The 26,858-nt window shown below is 39.1% G+C and overlaps 4 protein-coding genes across 5 annotated transcripts; 2 read left to right on the top strand and 2 right to left on the bottom strand.

The window, feature by feature from the left end:
* Positions 1 to 2,380: 2,380 nt before the first annotated feature.
* Positions 2,381 to 6,518, top strand: LOC113778236 (BTB/POZ domain-containing protein SR1IP1-like). The gene is made up of 5 exons (XM_027323561.1): positions 2,381 to 2,978; positions 3,089 to 3,158; positions 3,395 to 4,009; positions 4,090 to 4,626; positions 5,652 to 6,518. Exons 1-5 carry the CDS (start codon positions 2,875 to 2,877, stop codon positions 6,186 to 6,188), a joined length of 1,863 nt encoding a protein of 620 aa, XP_027179362.1. The 5' UTR covers positions 2,381 to 2,874; the 3' UTR covers positions 6,189 to 6,518.
* A 1,423-nt stretch (positions 6,519 to 7,941) lies between these two features.
* Positions 7,942 to 10,409, bottom strand: LOC113778275. Of its 2 annotated transcripts, none has more exons than XM_027323618.1 (3): positions 9,989 to 10,409; positions 9,068 to 9,284; positions 7,942 to 8,969 (listed from the first exon to the last, which is right to left on the bottom strand). In XM_027323618.1, exons 2-3 carry the CDS (start codon positions 9,146 to 9,148, stop codon positions 8,385 to 8,387), a joined length of 666 nt encoding a protein of 221 aa, XP_027179419.1. In that variant the 5' UTR covers positions 9,149 to 9,284; positions 9,989 to 10,409; the 3' UTR covers positions 7,942 to 8,384. The 2 variants fall into 2 exon arrangements, with proteins under 2 accessions (XP_027179419.1, XP_027179418.1); XM_027323617.1 differs by lacking the exon at positions 9,989 to 10,409 and adding an exon at positions 9,366 to 9,976.
* A 7,352-nt stretch (positions 10,410 to 17,761) lies between these two features.
* LOC113777448 (peroxidase 51-like) lies at positions 17,762 to 19,675 on the top strand. Its single transcript, XM_027322533.1, has 4 exons — positions 17,762 to 18,092; positions 18,240 to 18,440; positions 18,530 to 18,695; positions 18,919 to 19,675. Exons 1-4 carry the CDS (start codon positions 17,862 to 17,864, stop codon positions 19,323 to 19,325), a joined length of 1,005 nt encoding a protein of 334 aa, XP_027178334.1. The 5' UTR covers positions 17,762 to 17,861; the 3' UTR covers positions 19,326 to 19,675.
* Positions 19,676 to 24,512: 4,837 nt separating this feature from the next.
* On the bottom strand, positions 24,513 to 26,596 carry LOC113778178. The gene is made up of 2 exons (XM_027323477.1): positions 26,438 to 26,596; positions 24,513 to 26,060 (listed from the first exon to the last, which is right to left on the bottom strand). Exon 2 carries the CDS (start codon positions 25,886 to 25,888, stop codon positions 24,776 to 24,778), a length of 1,113 nt encoding a protein of 370 aa, XP_027179278.1. The 5' UTR covers positions 25,889 to 26,060; positions 26,438 to 26,596; the 3' UTR covers positions 24,513 to 24,775.
* Positions 26,597 to 26,858: the final 262 nt, after the last annotated feature.

Here is a 26,858-nt window from a genome sequence, read left to right as displayed (position 1 = left end):
GGCTGGTGGTTGGCGCCTCTTCCTCGGGTCCTCATGTCCCGGGGTCGAATCTCCGCAGCAACATCAGCTTCTCCGTGCATCTAACGTGCTAGGTCTGGTTGGGGCGCTGGGCCGGGCCGAAGTGGGATTAGTCGGGCCGTCTTTAAGGACTTGACCCGAACACCTACTCCGTCAGAAAAAAAAAAAAAAAAAAATGAAAAGACATGGGATGGCATGAAGTCTTATTCTGGGAGGGGCAAAAAAAAAAAAGAGCTGCCTTCATCCTTGGTTCTTTTTTTTTTTTTTTTCAACAAACGTTCATCCTTGGTTTCTACCTTAGCAAAAAATGCTACTACTTGTTAACCTAAGATTGCTAAGAAATTGAAAGTGGGCTTTTGAGTGTTTTGCGAAGTCTTTAATTCAATGAAACCATGACTTTAATATCTTGAAGCTGATAGTTTGGTGGAAGTCCAATGGGACTGCCGGGGTGGAACAAGCTTCAAATTACCCCATGGAAGAATTGAAGATTAAAAAAATAAGTGGCTTTGTGAAAAGGTTTAGGCTTTATTAAGTACTTGTGAGTTGTGATCTCTTTTACTTCACCGACGATCAACAGATTGAAACCTGGATGACGTTATAACCAGCAATTTTTCAGTCAGTTCTCACTTTACAACTCTCAGCTATCATTGTTGCCTTTTTCCCTGACATTATTGGTTTTGTCGGCCCCTAACGAGCAGATGATTCCCTATTTTTTACTGGACTGGGCAATCTTACCTCAAGTCCGGTCAGCTGATGTTTTATCCGCTGCTAGTAGTAGTACTAAACAAGATTGTAAAGAAGCCAAGCCAGCATAGATTCTCCTCGTTAAAGATTAAGCGTTCTTTTAATATTGCTCAAGCTGTGTGTTTCTTACAAAGGGCAATACTTTTCTTGCGTGTACCCCAATGCGGCTGAAACTTGTGTAGGATGTTCTTGGAACTATGTGAACGGAAGTTTCTTGCTCTACATCTCATGGCTGTCAGTTGGGCCTAACTGCCTTTTTAGTGCAAGATTGTGGTGGATGATAGTGATGACCCTTTCATTTATAAAGGTATAATTAAGGAAAATGGACTCCAAAATAGGCAATAATTTGAAGCATGACCACTTGTAAGATTATTGTCCGCTCGTGGGCCTGATAATCTTATCATGTCTCTTCCAGTTACAGGTAGGTGCTGCATAATGTTCAAGATGTACAAAATTTTTCTGCCTTTTCCCTTGTCTAACGGACGGAAATGATTGGTAGATAGGAAATTATTGTCAATTAGAAAAAAATAGAGAATTGTAACATTCGGTTGAAGATCCTGATGGAGAATTGGAAGTTGCCTGTGCAGAACATCAGGTGATTGAGGAGCACTAGTTAATCAATTTACTGGAATAAGGTAAAATTGGATTCGTGGGGACTTCCAGAATGCGGTTCTATACTTAAATTACAGGGTCAACTTGGTAAGGCCTGCGCCTCTGGACCATAAAGAAAGTCTTTCTTTCCACTAGTAATCTTTTGGAGCCATGATACATGAATATGATATATACTAAACTACTGATACCAAATCCACCAATCAATTCTGTGTTTCATGATCAGTCAGCATTCAACAGGATTTTTTTCTTTTCCGTTTTTTTGGGATTGGTATCATTGGAAAGCAGCTGTTACCAGTTATATTTCGACAACAGCCATTACTACTGCTTAGGATAGGTACAGCGTCAGATTTATTACAGTAAATTCTCAAGAACATGATAACAACTACTCCTAGCTCTAACTGCTTAAATTTGCTAGCTTTTAAAGTCAGTAGGTCCTGGGAGCATAGTGAAATCGATTTCAAGATATAGAATAAAGAAGAATGACCTCTTTCTTTTGCGGATAGCTAGCCTAGTACGGTAACTCCAGGGTCCAGACCTGAAGCGAAGACCAGTTGATGAATTTTACCAACTGAATCACAGAGGTGGACTGGTTGTTTGATGGACTCTTTGGGGCTCTTAATGCCTGTATCTAAGGCTACTTTTCAACTTGGAGTAAGTCAGGCTGTGTTACCAGGGTAAAGTTGAGATTAGGACAACAGATGGACCTACCAGATGCTTCTTGTCATGAAAGTTGAAAAAAGGGGTTTTGCTTCTAAACTAAAAAAAAAAAAAAAAGGCGGATAATATTAGCATATCGATAACTGGATAACAAGTAATAACTCATCGGACGTATGATTTTTCATGAACGCCAGCATAGGCCATGTGTGAAGTGGCTCAGCTTGTTGGTCCCTTTTTAAAGTGTAAGGTGCCTTGTTTTGTTGGTATCCCCCAGCCCTGATTTGCTTTCCACAGCCAATAGAGAATTGGTAATCTGGGGATTATGAAAAAGGAGATTGGCACTTTTGTGGATGAAAACATTTTGCATATGGAACTTCTAACCATTTAGGCTCCTCTCATCCTTTCGACCCGGCTCCCTAAACTCACAACCACACACACTTTTTAACTAGAAAATCTTTTTCCTTCTATTTGACCCCATTATTCTCCTAAATGTGCCTATAATGCTAACCCATGTATGGCGGACACCTCCAGCCAGAACAGGGGGTCTATTGTGGAATTTCACTCAGTTGATGATTGCTTGTAAATGCAGATGATAAGTGCGTCGTTATGGACCGAAATTGGAGTTGATACTCTCATGATTTGATTGTTCACTTGTGATTTTGTTTAGTTAATCAAGAGGAATGTGGAAAAAAAAATTAACAAAAGAGACATGCTGCTTAGTTCTAAGATAAGATTACCACGAAGTACTGCATGAGAGTTGCTCGTCTAACTTTGCCAAATATCACTCGTTTGTGACGTGCATAAACATAAAAGTACTTGGTCGAGGTCTTTTGATTATTCACTATGGGGGATGCTGAGTTCCAAGCTGCTGGACAATCCACAAGTCCCAACATGTCTAGTAAGAAGAAAGAGCTTCTTTCCACTGCTATGAAGAGAACTAGTGAATGGTTTGATCTTCTTTCGACTTTGATTCTCATTCAATTGTTTATTGTGTGCTATTTTCGTGACAATTTGGACCAAAAAGAAGACTAAAGTTGGTGCAATGAATTATCAACAGGATCTTTTCGCAGGAGATTCCAAGTGATGTTATTGTTCACGCTGGAGGAACGCCCTTCTCTCTGCACAAGGTAACGTGTATTTTTTCCTGTTGGTTGTGCTCATGATATATTTCTATGACGGCCTGCTTGTTCTTTTTTCTGTGAAGTCTCTGGATGTATTCGGTTGCCATGGTTGGAGACTTGTTAGCTTTTGTGTATTTGATTAAACATGTAATTTAGACATCAGGTGCTGAGAGTTGGAGCAACTTAGCAATGATCGTTTTCTACTTTTAAGATTAAAGAACTTGTCTTTACATCCCGTACAGTTCCCACTGGTCTCAAAGTGTGGATACATAAGGAAATTGGTCTCTGAATCCAATGATGCTGATCTTTCTGAAATTGAAGTTCCTGACATTCCTGGTGGAGCAGAGGCGTTTGAACTTGCAGCAAAGTTTTGTTATGGAATAAATTTTGAGATAAGTACAGAAAACATAGCCATGCTTAGATGTGGTGCTGAGTATCTTGGGATGACGGAGGACTATGCTATTGGAAATCTAGTTGGAAGAACCGAAGCTTACCTAAATGAAGTGGCACTCAAAAGCCTTGCAAGTGCGGTTTCCATTTTGCATTCCACAGAAAGTTTTCTTCCGGTGGCAGAGGAAGTAAAATTGGTTAGCCGGTGCATAGACACAATTGCTTATATAGCCTGCAAAGATAACCAATTTGCTACATCAGGTAGGGCAGACAGTGGCAACCATGGCATAAATTCCTCAATGGTGTTTCAACCTAAAGCAATTGTTGATTGGTGGGCTGAGGATTTAACTGTCCTTAGAATTGATATGTTCCAACGGGTGCTTATTGCGATGATGGCTAGGGGATTTAAACAATATTCCCTTGGTCCAATACTGATGCTATATGTGCAGAAATCACTTCGAGGTTTGGTGAGATCTCAAACCCCCACAAATTTTGATTATTTGGCTTAATTAGAAATGTACGTAATTGACTTCACTTTTCTCCACAGGAAATATTTGGAAAGGGAAGGAAAAAAATTGAGCTGCGACAAGAACATGAGAAGAGGGTTGTTTTAGAAACAATCGTTAGTCTTCTACCGAGAGAGAAGCATTCCTTGTCCGTCAGCTTTCTCTCGATGCTGCTTAGGGCTGCAATTTATCTGGAAACGACGTTTGCTTGCAGGCTTGACTTGGAGAAGAGGATAGCTTTGCAACTAGGACAGGCTGTGCTAGATGATCTCTTAATTCCCTCGTACTCTTTCACTGGAGATACACTATTCGACGTGGAGACAGTCCAGCGGATAATGATGAATTATCTAGATCATGAAATGGAGGGGCACAGATCAGGACTTAATGCAGATGAAGATCTTCTTTCTCCATCTACTGACATGGAAAGAGTAGGGAGGCTAATGGAGAATTACCTTGCTGAAATCGCTTCTGATCGAAACTTGTCTGTTTCGAAGTTTGTTGGTCTTGCTGAACTATTACCTGAACGTTCAAGAATCACAGAAGATGGCATGTATAGGGCAATTGACATCTATTTAAAGGTATGCGCTCTCGCATTTATATATCCGCTGGTCCCGTGATGGGTTACAAGCTAAAATTGTACGTTGATGTGCTTAAATTTATTTCTCATTACTTTCATGTCAGTTCTAGCCCTACACTTGCATTCGTGATTCGTCTTATCTTCTGATTCACAAGTGAGTGAATTGGAAATATCGTGTTGCTATTTATGGCAACTCCTGAATGTTAAATCCTTTCATGATGAATTTCATTCGGTTAGGTGTGTTAGTCAGATTGGCATTCATCTGCCTGAACCTCTGATAGTAATTTGGTTATACCTCTCCTTAATCTTCAATATCACCGCGTCAGACAAACAATGTAGAGTGGAAGAGATACAAGGAAATAGAGCAGGGAAAGATAATTGAGAGAAAAATGCAGAAAAGGAAAATCCATCATCAATCTGATTATTTTTAATATACTCCTCCATTCCAGCATCGTTCATAAATCCATGAAATTCCCTTACTGTGTTAATAAACTTGTTAAGACTAATTTACATGACTATTTTCTTGTGAACGGAGGGTTGCGGTCGAAATCTCTGTTTTCAATTTTTTCCACCAAAAAGCAAAGGGCCAACAAAGAGCTGTAGAGTAAGTGCACATCTAGGCATGCCTTGCGATATACAAGGCAGCATAAATTACCATGAAAATGTCATGTCAGGCTTATTATTAATCTTCAGCCATGCAACGGGGCAAATAATGAGGAAAGAGATCTAGTAACACCCAATATCATAGTTTAACCTACTCCCCAAATGCTTACTCGTCCCCACTGCCACATCTCATCGACTGTTTTTTGACCCATTGCAGACGCTAACAAAATCTTGCTGTCTTGAATTTCAAAAACTAAAGAAAACGTTTATCATAATTTAAGCTTTTCTGTCCATTCCACCCAAGAACATGTGTATCATAATATAAGTAAATAACTTGTATCATTAGTCTCTGCTAATCATCATACCAGATGAACATTTTTGGGAGTAATCTCTTTAGATTGTTGAGTTCTGGGGATTTTTCAGGCTCATCCTGCATTAAGTGACATGGAGAGAAAGAAAGTCTGCAGCGTAATGGACTGTCAAAAGCTGTCCAGGGAAGCCTGCGCTCATGCAGCTCAGAATGATCGACTTCCGGTTCAAACTGTCGTTCAAGTGCTTTACTATGAGCAACAACGCCTTCGGGAGGCCGTCGATGGCACGGAAGGTGAAACCCCTAATCTTGCCCTCAAGGTAAATCAGCACCCTGCTGGCAGCCACACAGCTCCACAAGAACTCTCAAGCTTGCGAAAAGAAAATCAGGATCTGAAATTGGAACTAGTGAAAATGAGAACAAGATTGCGAGAACTTGAAAAATCTTCAGATAAATCCTATGCAGCCAGTCCCTTGGTTATCACTCTTCCCTCTGCTGAGAAACCTCCATTGCCTAGAAAATCACTCATCAGTTCTGTCTCGAGAAAACTGGGCAAGATTAATCCATTTCTTCGTGCTGATGCACTTTTCCCTTCAAATGCAAAAGTTCGGAGCAAACCTAGCAAGGATCGGAGGCATTCCATATCATAACAACGCTGGTTTGTCTCTTCTCCCTTGGGCTCTTTTCGTGTTTGATGTATAATGTGATACTATTACAATTGCACATTTGAAGAGAATTAACGGTTGTGAAGAGCACCATAAAGATTTTGTATATTTTCTGGTTACTTTCATCTCTTCCCCCCTCTTTTTTGGGTGATGTTGATGTAAATCACGTTTGCACTCTATTGTGCTTGAGGTGTGTATTGTAAATGGAGATCAATGTAAATTCCCAAGTCTTCCCTGTGCAGTATGCTTCAGTTTTCCAGGATTTTCGACACTCCAAGAGAACAGATTCAGATTATGCAAATTTATTTGTTCTGCTGAACTTGAATCCAGCCGGCAGATGGTTGCTCTCTAGTCTGGAATGATAGGCACCGGCGACCCAGTGGTGTATCGTGTCAGCCGACATATTAGTTCAATGACTTTAATCTAGGAAAGCGATTCTGGGGACCTAAAAGTTCAGCATCTGGTTATTGGAACCGGTGGGGTACGTATCTGGTTAATTGAAACCAAAAAATAGAGCACGATACACAGGCTACAAGTGTTCTCATCATGTCCATTGGTCCACGTCCGAGGCAAATTATTGTAGAACTTCAAATAGGAGGATCATTACATCATTGAACTTTCTGGTTCAAAGATTGGATGAGTTCAACCAACTTTGAGAGAGAGAGAGAGAGAGAAGTCGATCATATACATTATTGCTGGGAGCCTTATTTAATTGGAATTAGGAATCTTGATGTTCATTTGGTGGCAGACAAATTGTTGGATATAATTTCCATGTGGTAGTTGGAGAACCAAAGAACATAAAATAGAATACAAGCTAGAAACGAAAGTATTGAATCACCAACGGTGTCTCAAAATTTCTTTTGTCAAAACTCAAAAAGCAAGTTCGTTTAGATCAGATTCCTCATATCTTCTTTGAGTAGTATATTGCGGAAAATCTGTCTCTACTTTTCATTGAAAGCCCCCAGCAGCCAAGTATGTGATCCAATTCAACTCATGCAGATGTCCTCCTCCCGTTCATTGTCCCAAAATAATACTACCCCAGATTCCTTGTGCCCGTGAAATTGGTGTTATGGCCTATGGGAGGCCTTGGATAGCTGAAGTCGGAATCTAAGGCCAATTGATGTGGACGCCCGAGCGTCCTTTCAGGAAAAAATAGGCCGATCGAGCACAACCTAATCAAGTACAGCAGGCTGTGTGGCCTGCGGGGTGGGAAAGTCAGATGTCGTATGATCAAAATTTACACTCTTCCAACTTTTTGATGTTCTAAAGAATACTTATATTAGTCTCACATCGGGGTTCAATCCCACATCGGGGTTGTTAGGGGGGTTTGGGGTAGTATATTAGTCTCCTGAGGAACCACAAGAGTTGCCGGCTTTTGTGATTTCCTCGGGATTTCGGTTAGTTTATTACCAAAAAGTCTGTTAACTTGCTTGGTAAAAAAAAAAAGAATACTTATAGGCCTTGTTTGGTTTGCTTGTTTTCGTCGAAAAATATTGTCGTTTTTCGTGATCACATTTTCCTATCACTTTTTTCCCTCACATATATTAAATCGCTACAGTAATTTTTTCATGAAAAATGACGAAAAATGCAATCCAAACACAACCTTACGCTGGGAGAGGATGGGAAATGCAGGGAAAATCCTCCGAATGAGAAGAGAAAAAGAAGGGTTCAATCGGGCGAAAAGCTGATTCCTTGAAAAATACAAATGATGATGCAGTGTCATATTTGCGAGTGACGCGACACCCTCAAACACCAAATGTCTTTTCAAGTACCAGCAGAAATTTAGGCACGCCCAGCAACTATTGGACTATTCATGTCATGGATTGGTTTCGCATGTGGGACGGGACGGTGGTGTGTTGTGGACTCTTAAGATTCCCATACAGATATTTTTGGGGACTTCTTTAGGACGTCCTGTCCGTTAAACCAAACAAGGCTTAATTATACCTCAGTGAGTTACGGCTGGGCTGCCGATGTTAATGAGGCGTGGACTTGACTGGAAAAAGAACAGGATGCCGAGTATTAGCATGCTACATACAGACCAGACGTACTATTCCAGATGAGGAAGGACAATTAAATCTACAAGCAGGATTTAAAACTGAGTTGAAATTTTATCAAACTATCACCATAATCAGCCGATAAGAATCAGTCTAAAATATTTTCATACCGACTCTAGATGATTTTTCAACTCGTGTTAAGACTCAAAGCTTGTAAAAGCCAAGGAGGATTACTATGTCTGTCTTGTCTCAATTGCTCCTCAATGTCAGAACTTTTCTTCCTTGAACCTAATAAACTAGGATTGGAACCGGGCAGCTCTAATCCCCATTTCCTTCCAATAAATTCTTCTCGAATTGCATTTGTCCTCTGATGATTAATTAGACCTGAATTTGTCCTCTTTATATTGCTGGATCCTGTGGAGGAAGAAGAAAAACTCGCTGCAGAATCTGAAGGGATTGACATCTCCAAAGATTTTCTCCTTCCACAGTTACTCGACGGGCCAATGCCTAATGTCAGCTCCAGCTCACTTTCATCATCAATTCCTGCCGTCCCATTCCGTTCGATTCCCTGAAAGTAATCGTCAACGGGAAGTTCCAAATCAAGGCCCAGTCGCGGCCTTTTCTCTACATCTGCATGATGATCATTTGTCTGATTTGATATACTAACAATCTTGAGATTCCGTGTATCTGAATCTTGGCCGTGTTTCTGGCTGCTTGCAATCTTCTTCATTAGCAGCTTTTGAATTTGATATAGACGGTGTAGTTCATAAACCTGCACAACCAATACCATGAATCTCGGGAACTGAAACCTTTTAAAGCCAAGGAAACTCAAAATCAACGGAAACTAGTCAGTATATATAGTCAACCGACCTGCTCTCTAAATGTTTCCTCATGCTTCAACATGGCCGTCTTCATATATTCCTTATCGTACGGATTAAGAAGCTTCTCCATTCAAGATGATCAGATGACTTTGTATACTCCTTTTTAGGCTATCTTTGACTGGTGGAGAAACCCTACAAGGTCACTTGTGCTGAAACTGGAACTGGATCTTGTGTCTAGCTAAAACACATTCTTCTCACAATTTGACCTGTAAAAAAAAATGCAGAAAACGGCATAAGATTCATAAAAAGTTTCCGTATAGAATCAGTAGAGAGAGCATATTTCATACGAATTTGAAACACAATCTTGGTGACTGAATAAATCTAGATCTTCTCAGTGTAAACCGATTGCTTTTTCCTTCTTTGCAACAGTAAGTTAGCACTGCCAGACTGCCACAGGGACTGGGACTGGGACTGGGACATCTTAATGATGGTATATACATATATCAAGACTCACAACATTGTACAGTCATCATTCGCATTGAGAAAGTGCCTTGACGCATTTTGTACCGAGAAATTTATCTGAAAAAGAAGCTACATTTTTTTGTTAGATTAAAATTCGAATTTTATTGGTGTGATTTAATTTCACTGATCATGTACCGTAGCTGATGCAATGTGTACTTAAAAAGTGTACTGAAACAAAAGATTTCCACTTAGACCTCATATTTTTCATGCCAATAAGATTTCTTGTTCTCTTGCACAATTTCCTAGTTACATGCTAGAATTGCCAGAACTTTTGTAGCTTCAGGTTTATTTACCTTTTTGTCACGTCCTAGTGAATACGGACGCCAACATTCGAGAAAGATGAAGAATTCTTTTCCTTCTTGCTCATCAAGTCAACCAGAAACCACATACAGTAACCAGTACTGTCGCACTCGGGGAAGCTGGTAAAGATGGGAAGAGAACTTCTTACCTTAGAAATTAATACATGTCTCGCAGAGTCATGAGCCGAAGAGACGAAGATCAAAATTTGGTGATTGTAAAACAAGGAAGATCTTGTAAGGAACTTGAAGAAAAGACGGGAGTTGCGTTGGTGTTGCTGTTGCTGACAACACGGCTTCAGGCTTCAAACTTTGTTTGATGTAGCAACACCTTCCATCGAGCATTCTATAAGTATATACTGTAGAAGATAGAATAAAAAAATGATTGTGGAAGAATTTAAGATTCTCTTTTACACACAGAAATCAAAGCGTTGTTTGTTGCACTTGGGGTTCGAGGCATGCCAAACAAATCCCAGTGCCTCAGCCAATGTGATTCGAGTTTTGTGAAAGAGATGCCCCCAGACAAGTCCAGCAGTGCGCCCATATTTAATACCCATTAAATACTAATACGATCCCATGTGTGCAGTTGTTGCTGATCACAAGGCCTTAGTTACGTTTAGACCAGTACCTTGGGACAACGCTTCAAAATCACAGCTTAGCCTGCAAAGGTAAATCACATGATGCACCCCAAGCTTACAAGTCTATATGCTGTAGTTGTAACAGTTGTTTTATATGCTAGCACTACTTTCATTACCTGGCCCGCCGACACGTACGTCTTGACCGTACGTACTTCTTGGAAAAGTCCAAAATTTCAACTCATGAGAATGAAGGAATCTGTAAAACTAAAACTACATGAGCTTAAAACTTGATCAGTTATATATTGTACTGTAATGAAGGCGATGAGTATAAATGACGTCTTTAATTTGTTTAATGTAAGTTTTTTTTTTTTTTTTTCCGGATATACAATCTATTCTTGCTTTATATTAGGAAAAGGAGAATCTGAAGAAGAGATCCAATAAGAATCTGAAGGGAACTAAACAATCGCCGGCTCAAACGGACACGCAAACAAACGGTTGAAGAAATCTTCAGGAAAGCTTGAATTTTTTTAGTGGCCAACTACTGCTCCAGCCACAGTTGGTTGGTTGTTTAACGTAAGTGTGGTGTGGAATATTATCGGAGGTGCCAGAGACAGAGCCAGCCAACTCGTTTGGAAGATTCATTTCTGGTGTGATGGCCATTAAAGACACCATGTGGATGCACTCTTTAAAATCGGCTTTCTTATGGCTTAATCGACCTTAGCGTCTCATACTTGGGGCATACTTAACTTATGACGGCATGTGCATGCTTTGGAAGTCCATGGATCATAGACCTTTGCGAGTTGGTTATGTTCCTGTTCTTTTGCTGTTGTACAGACGAGATGGATTGGAAATAGATAATTCAAGATAGTAAAAGATGGATCTACATGCATGCATGCACACAGCTGTACAAACCGTCGAAAATAATTAATCTGTTGTGTAGAACGCATATTCAGTTATGGGCGTGGCAAAAAAAAAAAAGAAAAAAAGAAGGCTCAAGGGGATGCATTAATTAATTGTCTCCGATGAAATGAAACTTTTGTGACAGTAACAGACTCAACACTAATTGCTGATCGAACGTATCATGAAAAATGCGCTGATGAGGGTACTACCTAATCCATGATATTTCTAGACTATGTGGTATGTGAATTAAAATTGCGGGTGGTCTGAAAATCTTGGGCCGCATAATTGCAAACTGAAGTGATGGGATTGAAAGAATATTTGAAAACCTAGGCTAGGAAAGAGAGGAGGAAGGGGACATTTTAGCACGCGTTGCCGGTGCAAGGAGGTGCAGCAATATGGCTTTGTGGGTCCTTTTGGGTTTGCTAAAAGGCTGAGCCACGGCCTCGCACTGTTTCTTTGGTCCCATCTTTTATCCGTATCTCAGAAAAAATAATTCTTAAAAAAAAAAAAAGAAGAAGATCGAGCCATCGAGGGTATGGAGTGATACGACGAAACCTAGGTGAACCAGTTTTATACTTTTATTAGTATTCTTATCAGAAGTATTGGCCAGAAAAATGAAAGAAAGGTCATACTAATCAGAAAATTCAAGGTGCTCACTTAAGAAACCCAAGATGGTATCATTTGTAGAATATATTCTATAAAAATAGATGATGCGATTTGAGAAACCTACTCAATAATCTGTCTCAGAGGCCCAAAACAAAGTAACATTGAAGATCAAAGGCCGAAAAATGATATCTATGTTTTGTTTTATTTTGCTAATGACAGCTAGTAGTAATTCTTATCTTTTTTGTGACAGGATGACAGTAGTACTGTAATTAATATCATCTGGGAAACTATCAAAGTAGTAGCATCTTTTTGTTTGTTTTAAATATAAATATGGTCTAGTTGCGTTATCATGGTAAGTACTATTTTGTTCGTATCGGGACCAATTGAATAATATTATTGTTCAAGCTGATCCAATTGTAAGCTGAATATCCAATTGTTTAATTTTCTTTTCCTTTTCCTTTCTCTTTCTGAAGGAATTAAGTACTGCCAAATATAGCATGATATCTCTACCTCTCCATCTCTCACGAACATGATGAGTTATGAGCGGTACCAATAATTGACAATTTCCCTTGGCTGGATGTGCGGGGTGCGTCTTTCTTATCTAGTGGTAATAGTAAAACAAACAAACAAAATTGAAAGTGGCAGCAGAAGCCAGAAGGGTGGGGTGGGGATAGCAAAATTTCAAATTGATTTAGATGAGTCACTGACCTAGCTACCCGCATTAATCAGTAGTAGTATACTATATGATTAAATAGATATCGTTTGGTCCATTGGATCAGGAGATAACTTAAGCGCGCACACACACACACTAATTAATTGTACTACTACTATTCATTACTATTGTTGTTGTTATTGCAAAAAATTATAAATTTGTGTGTGAAAAGTCAAAAGTCACTGCTTAGTTGCTTTCGTGTTCCATTGCAACAAACACAACCCGTATGTGTTTCCGTGAGCAATTATTCTTTCTTCTTACACGCACCATGATCACGAGTGGCATTACTAGGAAACAAATGACAGGGACTAACCACTTACTCAACTTAATTATGGTTAATTAAATCCTTCGATAATGACGTTAATGATTTCATAAGGTGGAATGGAATCTCGAATCTGCCTCCAGTTTTTTTTTTTAACGCTATTAATGGATATAGTACAAGTAATTATATTGTTTTGTCTTAACAAGAAAAGGGAAAACAAAATGCATGCTTCTGTAGGTGGTGTAGGTGGTACTTGGCACGACTCAGGGGTTGTATTTCCGATAACAAGCTGTGTCTGATTTTGATGCTACGATCGAGTCAATTGTCAATTATGCAGGTGCAGGCAGCATATCGTTATTATTCTCTCCAGGCTTCCTTTTTTTTTGTTTTCCTTCCCCTTCCTTCCTTCTTCTCTCGACTCGTCTGAGTTCACTGCCGGGACATCTTTAGTTGCAAGACGGTCGCTTCAGACGCCAGTGGCACATCTATAAAAGCATGTCTTTTGTAGTGAAAATTATTACTCCTACACTACAAAAGCAACAAAGAAAATTTATTTTAAAAAAAAAAAAAAGGAAAGAAAAGGAAACCAGCAGAAAAATTGGCCTGGAAAAATCGACTAAGTCTACAAGCGACAAAATCAAGATTTGAGTCTTTGACAGGTGAGGGAAGAGAACTTTTAGAGAAGGAAATGGAATGGACAACATATATTCTTCCGAAAATGTTGAGAGGATCTTCGCGTAAAGCATAGCTGTGAACCTAGAATAGAAAATCTTCATGCACATTCGGTTATCATCGATCTGCCAAATTGGAACATAGCTTGCTTGGTTTTTGAAGTCTAACTGCAAATAGGTTATCTCCTTGCAACACAGATTTGATTTTGGCCAGGTTAGATGTCGAAGTTGCTGGCTAATGACTCTCAATTATTAACGGGATTTTAGCTAGCGGCTTGCTAATAATTTATCCAACTCAAGAAAAGAAAGAAGAAAAACCAGCTGCTTAATTAACAAATAAGCAGCAGTTCTTAAATTCTTAATTGCCGTATCAGACAATTAACACGCCACAGCTGGTCAAGTGTTAGAGAATAGACAAAAGATGCTGGATAATGGATTCCTGTGAAACCATGAAGATTGGGGTTGGTGGTAATTATAGGTGGGGTTTGGGACTGCTTCAGGACAAAGCAAGTCGGGCTTTTTATGCGCAGTATTTATCTGGTCTTAGCATCGTCAGCATCATTTGATAAATAATTCGGGTGATGCTGCTGCCACTGCCACTTTCACTTTACCGTATGTACAGTCTGTCTCGAAGGAATTGGTTCCCAATCTGAAACTGAATGAGAAAAATCTAGTGGAGCTGGGTTCCACGTAGTACCAACAAACATCCTTATCGATAATGGACCTGAATCCAGATTCCCATTTGGGTATTACATCATGAATGAAAGTTGAAACCACCACAATTACACGCAAGCTCCTCTTCCCCTCCCCTCGTCCGCCTCAGCATTATTCCATCCCTACAGAAATAAAAACAAAGCCTATATTCGAAATCAATTATTGTGTGACAGGAGGGACGTACTGTACACCTCCATCCAACCCCCTCTCCCCCGCCCTCACCAAAAACCTATTCAAGTAAAGTTTTATAGGGTCATTGAACAACTTACTTTCATAAATCGATCTATATAAAACATACCCGATTAGCTATTCTCCAATTGAAGTTGTCATTTTTTTTATGGTGATCTACTTCCCATCGATTCTCTCAATTTAGTTGGGTCAACCCTTAAAAAACTGAAGTAGGAGTAGATTAGATTATATTAAATGTGTCGTTTTCGAAAAAAAAAAAAAGAAAAAAAAGTTGCTATTAATCACACTCGCAGATAAATCTAGCATATAGATTTTCATGCATGTGTTTTTCTCTGGACTCTTTTTGTTTATCGTACTAATCTAGTCCCTTCTTGAACTCTTTGATGTCTTATCATCCCCGACGTTACAAGCCTTAGCCAAAGAACTGAGGTTTACCTCCTCCAAAAAAAAAAAATTTTTTTTTGTACTGCAAAACTTATAATTTTGATCTGATCAGGGCAATAATTTATAATTGTAATCTATAAATGGGGGTGGAAAAAAATCGATAATTAAAAGTTTGAAATCTCATTGTCAATTAATAGCTTTGATTTCGTTTTCGTTTTCGTTGTAGGACAAGGCTGTTAGCATATGATGATACGTAGAGGTCATTACAGTCCATCGCCGGACGTCTAAAGACATCACGTCTATCTGGCAGAAATGTGACTCCTAATTGAAGATTGAGATTTTAATTGCTAGAGCATGTGCATATTTCGAAATAAATATGCTGCATTTTCAATCTCACTCGGCCCATGGGATCCTCAGTTTCCTTTGTCTTTTTCCGAGGAATTGATGTTCCAAATTTTTAATATGTATTTCCAATTTCAACCTTATCCAATCAACGATACATTTTATAAAAACTTGCCCAGACATACTACTGTTTCAGGAAACGACTTGTTGAGGCCTTTTTTTCATTACAGGATTGGATTTTAGCTTCCACCTTATGTTTATTTATTGTGCATGCTTGTTTTATTTCAGATGGCTAAAAATAAAACCCTCGTTGGGAAAACCTAGGCATGGGAGGAGATAATTTCTTAGATAACAGCTAAAACTGGACCTGGTCAGTGATTCCCAGATAAACACACACTCAGGTGCATTTTGTTCTTTAGAGGGTTCGGTTAGATACATATTAGAACTTGCACTCCCGATCCCGACCAGTAACAGCTTGGATCCCTACAGTATTGGGCAACAACAAATTCATCCCATGCGGCCGAATGTCGAAGATTGGATCCACAAAGGAAGCCCAGAGATAGCAACCCAATCTATAAAGCGCTTGGTCACTCGTGTACGCCAATTCACATGCATATTATTCGTCTGCAATCACAGATATGACCGCAGGATGCAATCGAGCCACGGAAATGGAATCGACAGCTAGTAGCAATATATTCTTTTTTTTTTAACTCCATTTATAAACCTCAATTCAATAAAGCACTCGATAAAAAAGACGGAAATAAGGTCGGGAAGACAGCCCATCGCTGGAACTTGCTCCACTCGTCACCTTTCTCTTTCAAAGGAGCACTACCTTTTGGCTGCGGATTTCACTTTAGTAGAGAGGTCTCTTAACTCGAAGGAGGATTGATGGTGAAACTAGATAGAGGAGATCAAATGTAGAACGCAAGTATGTGTCAAAAAAATTTGTTGTGTTTTATATTTCAATGTATTAATGTCTGTATTTATTATATTAGTGTTTATGTGTTTGTTATATTAGCATCTATACTTTCTTTCGACTTCATCTAATAATGTACGTGCTTGCCACATTATTCCTTTTTTTTTTCTTGGGTTAGTAGCATTCCAAGTTTTTAAACTTACGTAGGCTGTGGTAGATTAATTTCAACGGTCATGTAAGAAAACTAAAAAAATTATCCAGGTTGACAATGAACGCAGAACTAGCAAACAGAGAGTAATTTATCCAGGTTGCGTACAAGTATTGACAATATGATTCTCTAGTCAATCCGATTTACTCAGATCTACAATTATGGCTTAATTGTAGTGCCTTGAACAAGGAATGTCTATTCGAATAAACACTTTCAAGATCGGTGTTAGGTGAAGTTGCCTTTAATTGTTTCACTAAACAAGCTTAGACAGCATGTTTTAATTGTTTCAGAGAGATCAATTAAGCTTCACGTTCATGTGGACTTTAATTACTAAAATATTTTCTCCGTTATGACCAACATCATATTACTAAACTATTATTTTGCATCTGAGTGCCAGCAAATTCAGGCCAGGGGAAAGAAAGATTAAACCAAACCAACAATTTTTCTATGAATCGAATCTTAAGAGGGGGCTTTTTTTTATATATAAATAAATTGTTTGCCAATCACAGCCCAGATCGTGCTTGGTTCAAAATCCAGGTATTTCCTCCAGGCTGTACCAAGGCAAATGGTCAAATGGAAATGTGTTCCGCAACACGATTTTGATACCATTTGCATCCTTTTGCCAGGTTTTTCTTCTCCCCCTTTCTTTTTAGTTTTTCCTGGCGGTCTTGTTGTTCATTTTCTCAAAAGGGGCGCAAAAGTAAGCCTGTAGATACCTCCGCGAGGCTCCGTTTGACTAGCCCTGTATCTAATGCTCACTTTGCAGTGTAACTATTATATCTCTAGCTTTTACTGGTGTTCAGGGGTCACTGAATAAATCTAAAACATGCATGAGTTGTTGAACAATTACTCGATGTCAAGTAACCAAATTGAAGGAACATAACTTCTTGTTTGAATTTGTTTTAACATTGAATTTGGCATCTCTGTGTCAACAGCAAGAAATGGCGACAGGATGTTGAATCTCACAAGCTTTATACCCCATCTTCATTTATTTCAGAAAAAATGTTTTGATTGAGCAATTTTAAGCTCCCTAATTTGTTTGAATTGTCAGGCACGCCACAGATATATATATATATATATATGTGCATCATTTACCATGTGTTTGCTTCTGTTTCTTGGACCAGGCTGCGGGCATTGGAAGTGGAATTAAATCCCTAACTTGAAAAGTCCGATGAGACTAGGCGACTGGGGCTGGGAGAGTAGTTATTGAGGGGAAAATGTAAAAGAGGAAAAAGCCAAAGGCGGCCATAGACGCAACCTTTGGCCAACATCACTGTCATTTTCAAAATCACCAATTTCTCTCTGATAGTTTAATGAACTTTCTTCCTCATAAGAAAGACTCTAAACCAACCAACTTTTTACTTATATATATTCCTCTCATTTGAACATTCTACAAACCAACCTTACCCGGACCGACCCTAGCTAATTATAAACCCCTCTCTCTCTCTCTCTCTCTCTCTCTCTCTCTCTCTCTCTCTCTCTCGTTCTGCAGGCGTTCATCATCTTCCTATTTTTTTTTAAGCCTGCTTTGGATTTGGAAGAGATGATGGATCGTCATCGGCTCAGTAATGTTGTTATAACTGTCTTTTCACTTTCTCTCGTTGCTTGTTTGTCCCCTGACTTAGTGTCAGCGCAGCTCAAGCGCAACTATTACGCCAATACCTGCCCCAATGTTGAAAGCATTGTTAGGAATGCCGTCACCCAAAAATTCCAGCAGACCTTCATTACAGTCCCCGGCACCCTCCGTCTCTTCTTCCACGATTGTTTTGTCAATGTAAGTATTAATTAACTCATTCCATTTTGCAAAAGACACGGAGCTCTTCTCTCTTAATTGTGTGTGTGTGTGTGTGTGTATATATATTTTTTCTTGAATACACATTGGAATGACTGGTTCTGTCTCGGGTTAATTGGAAACAAAAAGGGTTGCGATGCTTCTGTCATAATAGCATCGACCCCAAACAACCAGGCAGAAAAAGATCACCCTGATAACCTGTCACTGGCCGGAGATGGATTCGATACGGTTATCAAAGCCAAAGCAGCCGTTGATGCAGTGGCGAGTTGCAGGAACAAGGTGTCGTGCGCTGACATTCTTGCCATGGCCGCCCGAGACGTTATTGCACTGGTAAATTCATCTTCCCTCGTCCTCATGCATGCCTAGCTACTTGACCTTAAAATCCAATAATATTTTTCTTTCTAATCTCATCCGTGTAGGCCGGCGGACCTTCATATGCCGTTGAATTGGGAAGACTGGATGGCTTGAGCTCAACTGCCTCAAGCGTCAATGGAAGACTGCCCAAGCCAAGCTTCAATTTGAACCAGCTCAATGCAATATTCGCAGCCAATGGGCTAAGCCAGACGGACATGATTGCTCTCTCAGGTAACTAACACCCGCCACGTGGCATTACAATATTGCACTTTCACTTCGTTCGTTAAACATGCATGCATTGATGAACCAAAAAAAAATTGATTAGAGTAAAACCAGAGTTAACTAAGATTGATTAGGAGCAGGGGTTACTGATTAGTAGCAGTAGTAAATAGTAGTAATTATATTAGTCTGATGAAGCATTCATTTTATTCGTCACATGATAAATTCTGCGCAGGTGCGCACACGCTGGGTTTCTCACACTGTAACCGGTTTGCAAACCGGATATACAATTTCAGCCCTCGGAATCCAATCGACCCGACTCTCAACAGAGCATACGCAAGCCAACTGCAGTCGATGTGCCCCAGGGTCGTGAACCCCACGATAGCCATCAACATGGACCCCACCACCCCAAGGACTTTTGACAACGTCTACTTCCAGAACCTGGTGACGGGAAAGGGGCTCTTCACCTCCGACCAGGTCCTCTTCACCGATTCCAGGTCCAAACCCACCGTCAATGCCTGGGCATCCAATTCCCAAGCTTTCCAAAACGCTTTCGTTGCTGCTATGACCAAACTCGGCCGGGTCGGAGTTAAGACCGGAAGGAATGGGAACATTCGCCGCGACTGTGGTGCATTCAATTGATTGAAAAACAAATGATTAATGGGATGGCACATGCTTTGCTTAATTGTGAGATAGTGGTTCAATTCAATCCAGAAATTAATTAGTACTCCAGTCGACTGGTTCACAATAATATTGGTTGTGATCTTTGTGTAATCCAATAAGAGATGCTGATCACATTCTCTGGCCTATCAGGAAAAAGAGAAAAATTGCATGGCAAGAAAGGAAATTGCTGTAAAGTTGTTTCTTTATTTGTACCAATCATAAATGTTTGTTTGTAATAGACTTTGATCATTCCAAAGCAAAGACGCTTTGGCAATTATTGGCTATCCAATACAAGTAAAAGAAAATCAAGTCCCCACCTCCATGAGTTACACTCTGATGCCTGCATCTAGATAGACTTTTTTAAGGGTTGCTGTTGATCCATGCCATGCGGCAATATATAAAACGTAGTTCCATTAATAAGCAGTTCTCTATCAGCCTCAACAAATCCATAAGCAATTTGTCCTTGAAATAGCTCGAGCCACAGCAATTGAGAGTGAAACATGCGTTACAATTTCTTCTTCTTCTTCCTTTTTTTTTTTTTTTTTGTTTCGAGTGATTCCCGCATGGAATGTCTGGTGAAATTGCCATCAACTAGTTCTTTGTTGCTTTTCCATATATATATATACACACACACACACACATTGAGAAATTTGGATGAAATCTAACTAGAAGAGTTTCAAAGTTCCCTATTATTGGTAGTAAAAAATTATTCAAGGTATGTGTTTAGGAAAAAAAAAAAAGAAGAAGAAAAAAGTCGGATTCCTCATTAATTTCTTGATTTAATTAATGGTGCAGCGCAATGTTTCAGGTCAATGGATGATTAGGTCCGTAGAACTTGCATGTTAGCTTTTAAGATCTTAAATGCATATTTTTTAGGTTGCATGTCACGTCTTACTAAAAAGCTGGCTGGCAAACACGTCCAGTGTCAGCTTCAAATTTTAATTGCATACGTGTTCTTCTACTGTGTTTGTTTTACTCCCCTGGCTAAGATTAAGAATCGTGTGGATTCCATGGGCGGGCTTCCTCTTAGCTGTCTTGACTTTTGCGAGAGCTAAGATGCGTGCGGAGTTTGGTTGTTTGTAATATATATATATATATATATATTGCATGATGGTCAAGTAAATAGTAGTACTGCTAGAGCTTGTGATAATTCAGCAATTGTCCAATTAATTGAATAGAAGGGCAATCACATTGGATTGAAGGACCACCAGGGGACTACCATAATCCAACAAGAAAACTCTTGGCTAGCTTCTACACTTCTTTGCCGAAGATATGCTCATGAATATTTATGGCAAAAAAAAATAATCATTGAAGTTAAGACTAGAAAGGATACTGTAGCTCACAACTTGAGACAAAAATGGTTAATCTAAGATTTATACTGCTATAATTAAAAGTGGGGCTAATGACATAACTTGAGAAAAAGCTGACAAAAATGGTTAATCTAAGATTTATACTGCTATAATTAAAAGTGGGGCTACTGCAATTATGTCGACCTTTGGGACAAAATGCCACCATCATCCATGCATATTCATTTATAGCAAACGCCTCAACTTTTACTGTTCGAGTATTTTGAATTGTCTTCAAAAGGCTGTCGCGACATAGGAGCATACTGACAGCGAGCCAATTTTGAAAATAAAGCAGCCACCCAAATCACTCTGTTAGAACGTCTTCTTCACGTGTTTTGATCATTTCTGAATAATTTCCAGCATGGACCAGCAGCTCAGTTGTAATCTTATGTGCACAAAGCTTCTGGAGGGTCCAGCCTCCAGCTAAGGATTGATATATGATATCCGGATTGGTCAATGAGGCTGAAATCGTACGTTTGGCTGACGACAATTCCAAACCCATCAGAATCTTATCGTCTCTGGGCTCTAGTTTAAGGAATTTGCGAACAAGAGCGCAGTGCCCATTGGGGGTAGGTAGACCGCTGCTGTCAAGAAATCCTAGCAATCTGTGGTTCACCTTGTTAAGCTTTGGGCAATTCAACCACTGACCCCCATCTCTTTTTATGAGTTTCTAAACAAGGAAATTGTATTCACCCTCCTTGTTTCCCCGCAGCCATGAACGGGGAGAACAACCGCTCCAGCAGACCAGCCTAACCCAAGGAAAAGTACACGCCGTAGGAACATAAAATGTTCGCGAGTTTTTAACTCAAGTATGCATATATCAGATGCCAAGAAAATATCTTTTTACAGTTCATGTTTACAAGGCAGAACAGATGTATAGAATGGCCGCTGCATCATATTCAGAATGATTACCCTGTCGCACATTGCAGACAGTAAAAAAATGGAAGAGTTAAAATCTTTGGCACGACACCGTATATCTGCATTCGGATAAAAAGATTCTGCAAACCAAATAGGACATTAATAGAAAGATTGCTTACCACAGCTATCACTATTTCATCCAACACTAGGATTGGCAGAACCTGTATCCTCATGTTAGGTTAGAGGAGGAGGAAAACAAAGAACTAAGCACACAGAGACTATACACTTGTAAAACGAAAGATGTAAAAGATATTATTATCATTCAAAATTGATTGCAACCAGTTACAGAAACATCAATGAGATTTTGATTATCTTACCGTCTTAAGAAATCACAACAAGTAATATGACAAGTAACAGAGGTAATGGAGCTAATTGAAAAGCCAAATTTGCTCATATACATAATACGTATTAATTATCTTGTTTCTATCCTTCAGTTGGACAATATACATTTAACAAGTGAACCTTAAACTTTTGCTGGAAAACTTAGTCTATAACAAGTCCGACCCACATATCAAGTGGAGGAGATGGTAATTAACAGATAGGTAGAATTTCAACTTCAACAAATAGGTAGCATTTCAGAAAAACTCCAAGAAATGCCAATCATATCGCATAAAGGAAACCATTTATTATGCCTTAATAATACCTGGTCAAATCATTTTTTAGAGATAATATAACCAAACAATACGGAAAGAGATTGATCACACCCTTGAAGATATGTCCAGTCACATGCATAGTTATTGCATTATCCTTGAAGCTATGGTCATGAAAATGTCAAAGCTGTTATGGCATGCCCATTCCACCATCTTAAAGATATCCCTAAAAAACATGTTGAAACCTTAATTATTGGATAACTTCTGTTCTTAACAACAAATTATCCACTAAATGCAAAGATTCTGTGCTTAAAAAAACTATCCCAACTGAATGCAAAGATTCTTCATATTCCAAACCCTGCGTACATGTCTGCTTCAACAATTTTATAAGACATGCAAAACTGAGCATGCATTTAATATGACATGCAAAAAAATGATCACTCCAACTATCTGTGCTATACATGCATAATAACCATAGGCAGCATTATAGTACCCATGCAAAGTTTTGCACATGTATCTATTTAATATTTTGGGATTCAGTAGTTCAGAGAGGGAGTTCACCTGGATAACTCAATCCACATAATACTAATCAAGGAAACGAAAATGTATATCTACATGTTTATGAACCTTCTACGTTCTTTCCAGATTAGCATGGAAAGCATCTCCTTGACTGTGAGTAGGAGATGCCTATTAGATTAGTACTCCAGTGGTAAAAGTTCATTTTATGTACCTTTACGTCACATTCTGATAACTTGCAAGGTATTCTTTATATGGAAAGAGCACCTAAAGAAACATAGGAAACTGAGAGAAACATTTTTATCATTTCCATTACTGTTTATTTCTTAAACTACTACAATCTGTTCAGAGTAGATCAACCCCAACCTTACTGCATATACAGTTTCTACCCAACAGACACTGCTTATACATCGCGCTTCTGTTTTCATAGCACCTAAAGGAACATCTTTAACAGTCTTATCTGACACCAAACCTACTTCTTACCTCCAATAAAGAAATTTGAACTGTTCAGACGACGAAACCTAAGATCAGAAAGACAAGCACTAAAACTTTTTGGTCACCTTCTCATAGCAGTTCCCTAGAACTTTGAATTTATAAAACTAAATACATGAAAATATAAAATTTAAGAAGCTAGTTTATGGAAAATACATTTTGCTACTGAACATCATCTAGCTACTACATGCTCTGTAGAGAAGATCATGTTAAAAAAAGGTGCCAAAACTGCCAGAACCTGAGTCCAACATAAAAGATTGATTGGTAAAGACTCAGTAAAGCAACGAGCCAACCTAATTGAAGCTTATAACAGAAAATTCTTATTAGATGAGCAAACCATTTATTATTACGTTCAAAAAGATTTTGCTTTCTGCTGAACAGTAGGAGTCACAGCACTGGTAAATAAGTGAGAAAAACATGGAATAACAGCAAAAGCACATTGACCAGAACCTCTTCTCTGCTTCATTATACATATTATGACAGAGTAATTAATTGATGTGCAAACAACTAACTGTAACCAGGGCAGATGCTAACCTTTAAATGCATCAGCTATAGAGCTTCCCAAAGCATTTGCTGCATCTAACATTCAACATCCATAAATTTGCAAGGACACAAACTTTAAAAACTTAAAAGGTTTTCACTTCGGACCTGGATAGTAAACTGCGGGCCAGCCAGTGGCAGATGTCTTTATTCCGATTAGTAGACACAAAAGCACACCCTGAAAACCAATCAAAAGCTTTCGCATCAAGTCAGTCAGTTCAAATTATATCGTGAACAAATCATACCCTTTGATCTGCTTTCCTTGTAATATGGCTTTGCAAGAATTGGATGATTATCTATAACACAATTGCAGAAGAAAGACTGTCAAGTTGTACGGCAGGGCTTGACTTGATGTTCTTCTTCTCATTTGAGCTATCAATCAACAAAGCTCCAGTGCTCAAGCAGTTTTATGGTATCAAAATATGCCTGAACAAGGCAACACATGTACACAAACAAAACAAAACAAAAACACACAGGCACGAAAAAACAACAAAAACATGGAAACCAAATAAGCACAAAAAGGCAACATAAACTAGAGCTTTGAAGCAAAGATCACATGGAGGATCAAATTTAAGAAAACTTTTCAGGACATCAAAACATGTGACTCGCATGCAAACAATTAAAGCCTAATGGCAAAAGATATATTTGTGTTTAAGGAGCTACAAGATAAAGAAAAGAAACAGGAAAATAAAGTCTGAACATTCCACAATAATAAACTTTATTGACAGCTAAAAGGTTAACATCATGAACAAGCTATTGATATTAGTTCAGTAGCCAATGAAACATTTTTAATGGCTGAAATTATACAAGTATCAATGTCCTTATACTTTATGAGGTAAGGGATCCCACTTCGGAAATAATCAGCTCTGAGATGTATATACAACCTAAACACCTGATTCAAAAATTTCAGCAACTCTAAACCATGAAGATATCAGCATTGCTTATGTATACGGAGTCATCACTGTTAGAATGGATTCTAGCATCACAAAACAAACTTTTACTTCGAGATGGACCGAGAAGTCGACAATTAGAAAATCCTTTTCCATTGATCCATGGAGTCTTCAGGGGCACGCAAGGGAAACCTCTCAAGCTGTATGGGCCAATCCTCTCCAAGCAATGTGGGACACAACTCCACTGCAGCCCTAAAATCCAACATTGACACAGAAAAGGAATTGTTTGCCCTTTGTGCATATGTCATGGGCATCATCCCATTTGGAACAGATATTCCCTGATGATGAACTTGGCTATGGTGCTTCTGCTCTGACCTTGAAGCAGCCAAACTCAGACATGGTCTTATTAGCCTCTTCAAATATGCATCTAGTCCATTATTCATCAAGTTAACACAATCTGAGGAGACGTTCAAGCCATCGACCTCTAACTTCTGTTCCAACCTCTTCTTCAAACAATTCATATCAGGTAGCTCGCCAGTAAAATAACAGGTTTCAGTGCGAAGGAAAGAGGTTGAACCGTGACCGAACAGTTTCCTTCTTCCTTTATTATTCAATGAGATTCCAAGAGGAGCTGTAACTGGACTTCTACTGTATATGCCTGGGCTTCCAGCAGCCTGCTCAACTTCTTCTCCATCTTCCACAGAGTTTACTTCGAGAGGAGGCCTGCTACCTAAGGACAGTAGTTCAGTAGCACTTTGCTGTTCCTGAACCTTGGGTACTGAATCTTCACATGCAAGATTATGGGACTTCCCATGAGGACCAAGAGGGCTTGGACGGTCCTTGAACTTGCGATCACGAAAGCTTGGCGTTCTGCCCTTCCTAGGAGACTGAGTAAACGCATCCCGACAAATTGACTGAAGGCTACTAATTTGGTATCCATTTGGCACTTTGCCATTCAGCAAACCTTCCATTTTGCTGTACTTTTCTGGGGGAGTCTTAGAGACGCATGCATTTCTAATGATTGCTTGAATGAACTTGTTATGAAGGGAGATATTTTCTCGCCCAACCAAACCAACACAGAGGCTATCAAACTCTGATTTGCTGAGCTTACTACTTAAATATCTAGTCAACAGATCAAAATACATCTCAGCTCTCTGTCGACCAATCTTCCTCTCAATCTGAAGCTTTAGCTCAAATGTACTGATCCGGGGGCAGTGCCGAGGTCCCGGCATTCTGACACCCGAATTCATTGTCACCACAAAAACGATAACAATCAAGCAATCACATGAAAGCACATAACCAACAAACAATTCCTAATTTAAATTCTCAACCAAAACCCTAGCCATTGTCATTCCATAGGAAAGTCAATCTCCATGAGCACTCCCAATTTCACTTTCCTGTTACGGCTGAATTATTGCATGTCTGTCAAAATGAGCAAATCCCAGTAAATATCGTGCAGAAAAGTAAACTTCCACCACTAATTAGCAAAAGAATTATTGCAATCACTTACTAATAATCAAGCAAAAGCAACGTCCGATTTTTTTTTTTTTTGAGAAAAACAGAAGTATCAAATCCAATGTCTTAAATAAAGTCAAGAGCTCGATATCAATGCCAAGAAGTGAACTTTATCTAAACGAAATTGAAAATCAAGATATCTAAGCTTCTAAATTGACCGAGAATGAAAACCCGGAAAGCTAATTGAGCAGCAAACCCCAAACACAACTGGAAAAGGAGCAACCAAAAAAAAAAAAGAATGTAAGCAATGCAAATTAAACAGGAAAAAGAAAAGAAGAACAAACCTGATTAAGTGAAGTACTAAATTGAATTGTTCCGAGTCTGAATTCTTGACAATGGAGTATGGGGAAAGTTCAGTGATTGTTGATCGAGGTGGGCTCGTTGGTTGTCCGAAGAGAGAGAAGTAAAGGGGATGACAATTAGGGCTTTGGAGTTGGCTTTTGTTTTCGAAGCTTCTTTTGTTGGAGTAGTCATAAGAGAGTCAAAAGGCACGTGGGATTATTTAAGTAGTGTAGTAGTAGTAGTAGTGACTAGCGAGAGGCGATCAGCGAGTGAAAGACTCGCGAGAGTTGTGTCTGAATTTTGCTGTCACCGGAATAATGTGGAGGTCCTGTTTGGATGTTTGGCTTTCCAATCATAAGATTAGGACTCCGCACGCCAAAATTTTGTGCTCCTACGATTCGGAGTGTACTCTCTGAAAGTCGG

Source organism: Coffea eugenioides, chromosome 7 (assembly GCF_003713205.1).
Source record: "Coffea eugenioides isolate CCC68of chromosome 7, Ceug_1.0, whole genome shotgun sequence".
Classification (NCBI taxonomy): domain Eukaryota; kingdom Viridiplantae; phylum Streptophyta; class Magnoliopsida; order Gentianales; family Rubiaceae; genus Coffea; species Coffea eugenioides.
The sequence above is the reverse complement of the archived record's forward strand: the minus strand, read 5'-3'. Positions and strand labels throughout refer to the sequence as shown.

What these genes read in the sequence shown, in the direction of transcription:
- LOC113777448 (XM_027322533.1), top strand. Translation starts at nt 17,862, where the DNA reads ATGATGGATCGTCATCGGCTCAGTAATGTTGTTATAACTGTCTTTTCA. An exon ending in CCCGAGACGTTATTGCACTG is followed by an intron (nt 18,441 to 18,529) that starts GTAAATTCATCT and finishes TCATCCGTGTAG; the next exon opens with GCCGGCGGACCTTCATATGC. An exon ending in GGACATGATTGCTCTCTCAG is followed by an intron (nt 18,696 to 18,918) that starts GTAACTAACACC and finishes AATTCTGCGCAG; the next exon opens with GTGCGCACACGCTGGGTTTC.
- LOC113778178 (XM_027323477.1), bottom strand. Translation starts at nt 25,888, where the DNA reads ATGAATTCGGGTGTCAGAATGCCGGGACCTCGGCACTGCCCCCGGATC.
- LOC113778236 (XM_027323561.1), top strand. Translation starts at nt 2,875, where the DNA reads ATGGGGGATGCTGAGTTCCAAGCTGCTGGACAATCCACAAGTCCCAAC. An exon ending in CGCCCTTCTCTCTGCACAAG is followed by an intron (nt 3,159 to 3,394) that starts GTAACGTGTATT and finishes CATCCCGTACAG; the next exon opens with TTCCCACTGGTCTCAAAGTG. An exon ending in AGAAATCACTTCGAGGTTTG is followed by an intron (nt 4,010 to 4,089) that starts GTGAGATCTCAA and finishes TTTTCTCCACAG; the next exon opens with GAAATATTTGGAAAGGGAAG.
- LOC113778275 (XM_027323618.1), bottom strand. Translation starts at nt 9,148, where the DNA reads ATGGAGAAGCTTCTTAATCCGTACGATAAGGAATATATGAAGACGGCC. An exon ending in AGGAAACATTTAGAGAGCAG is followed by an intron (nt 8,970 to 9,067) that starts GTCGGTTGACTA and finishes TTGGTTGTGCAG; the next exon opens with GTTTATGAACTACACCGTCT.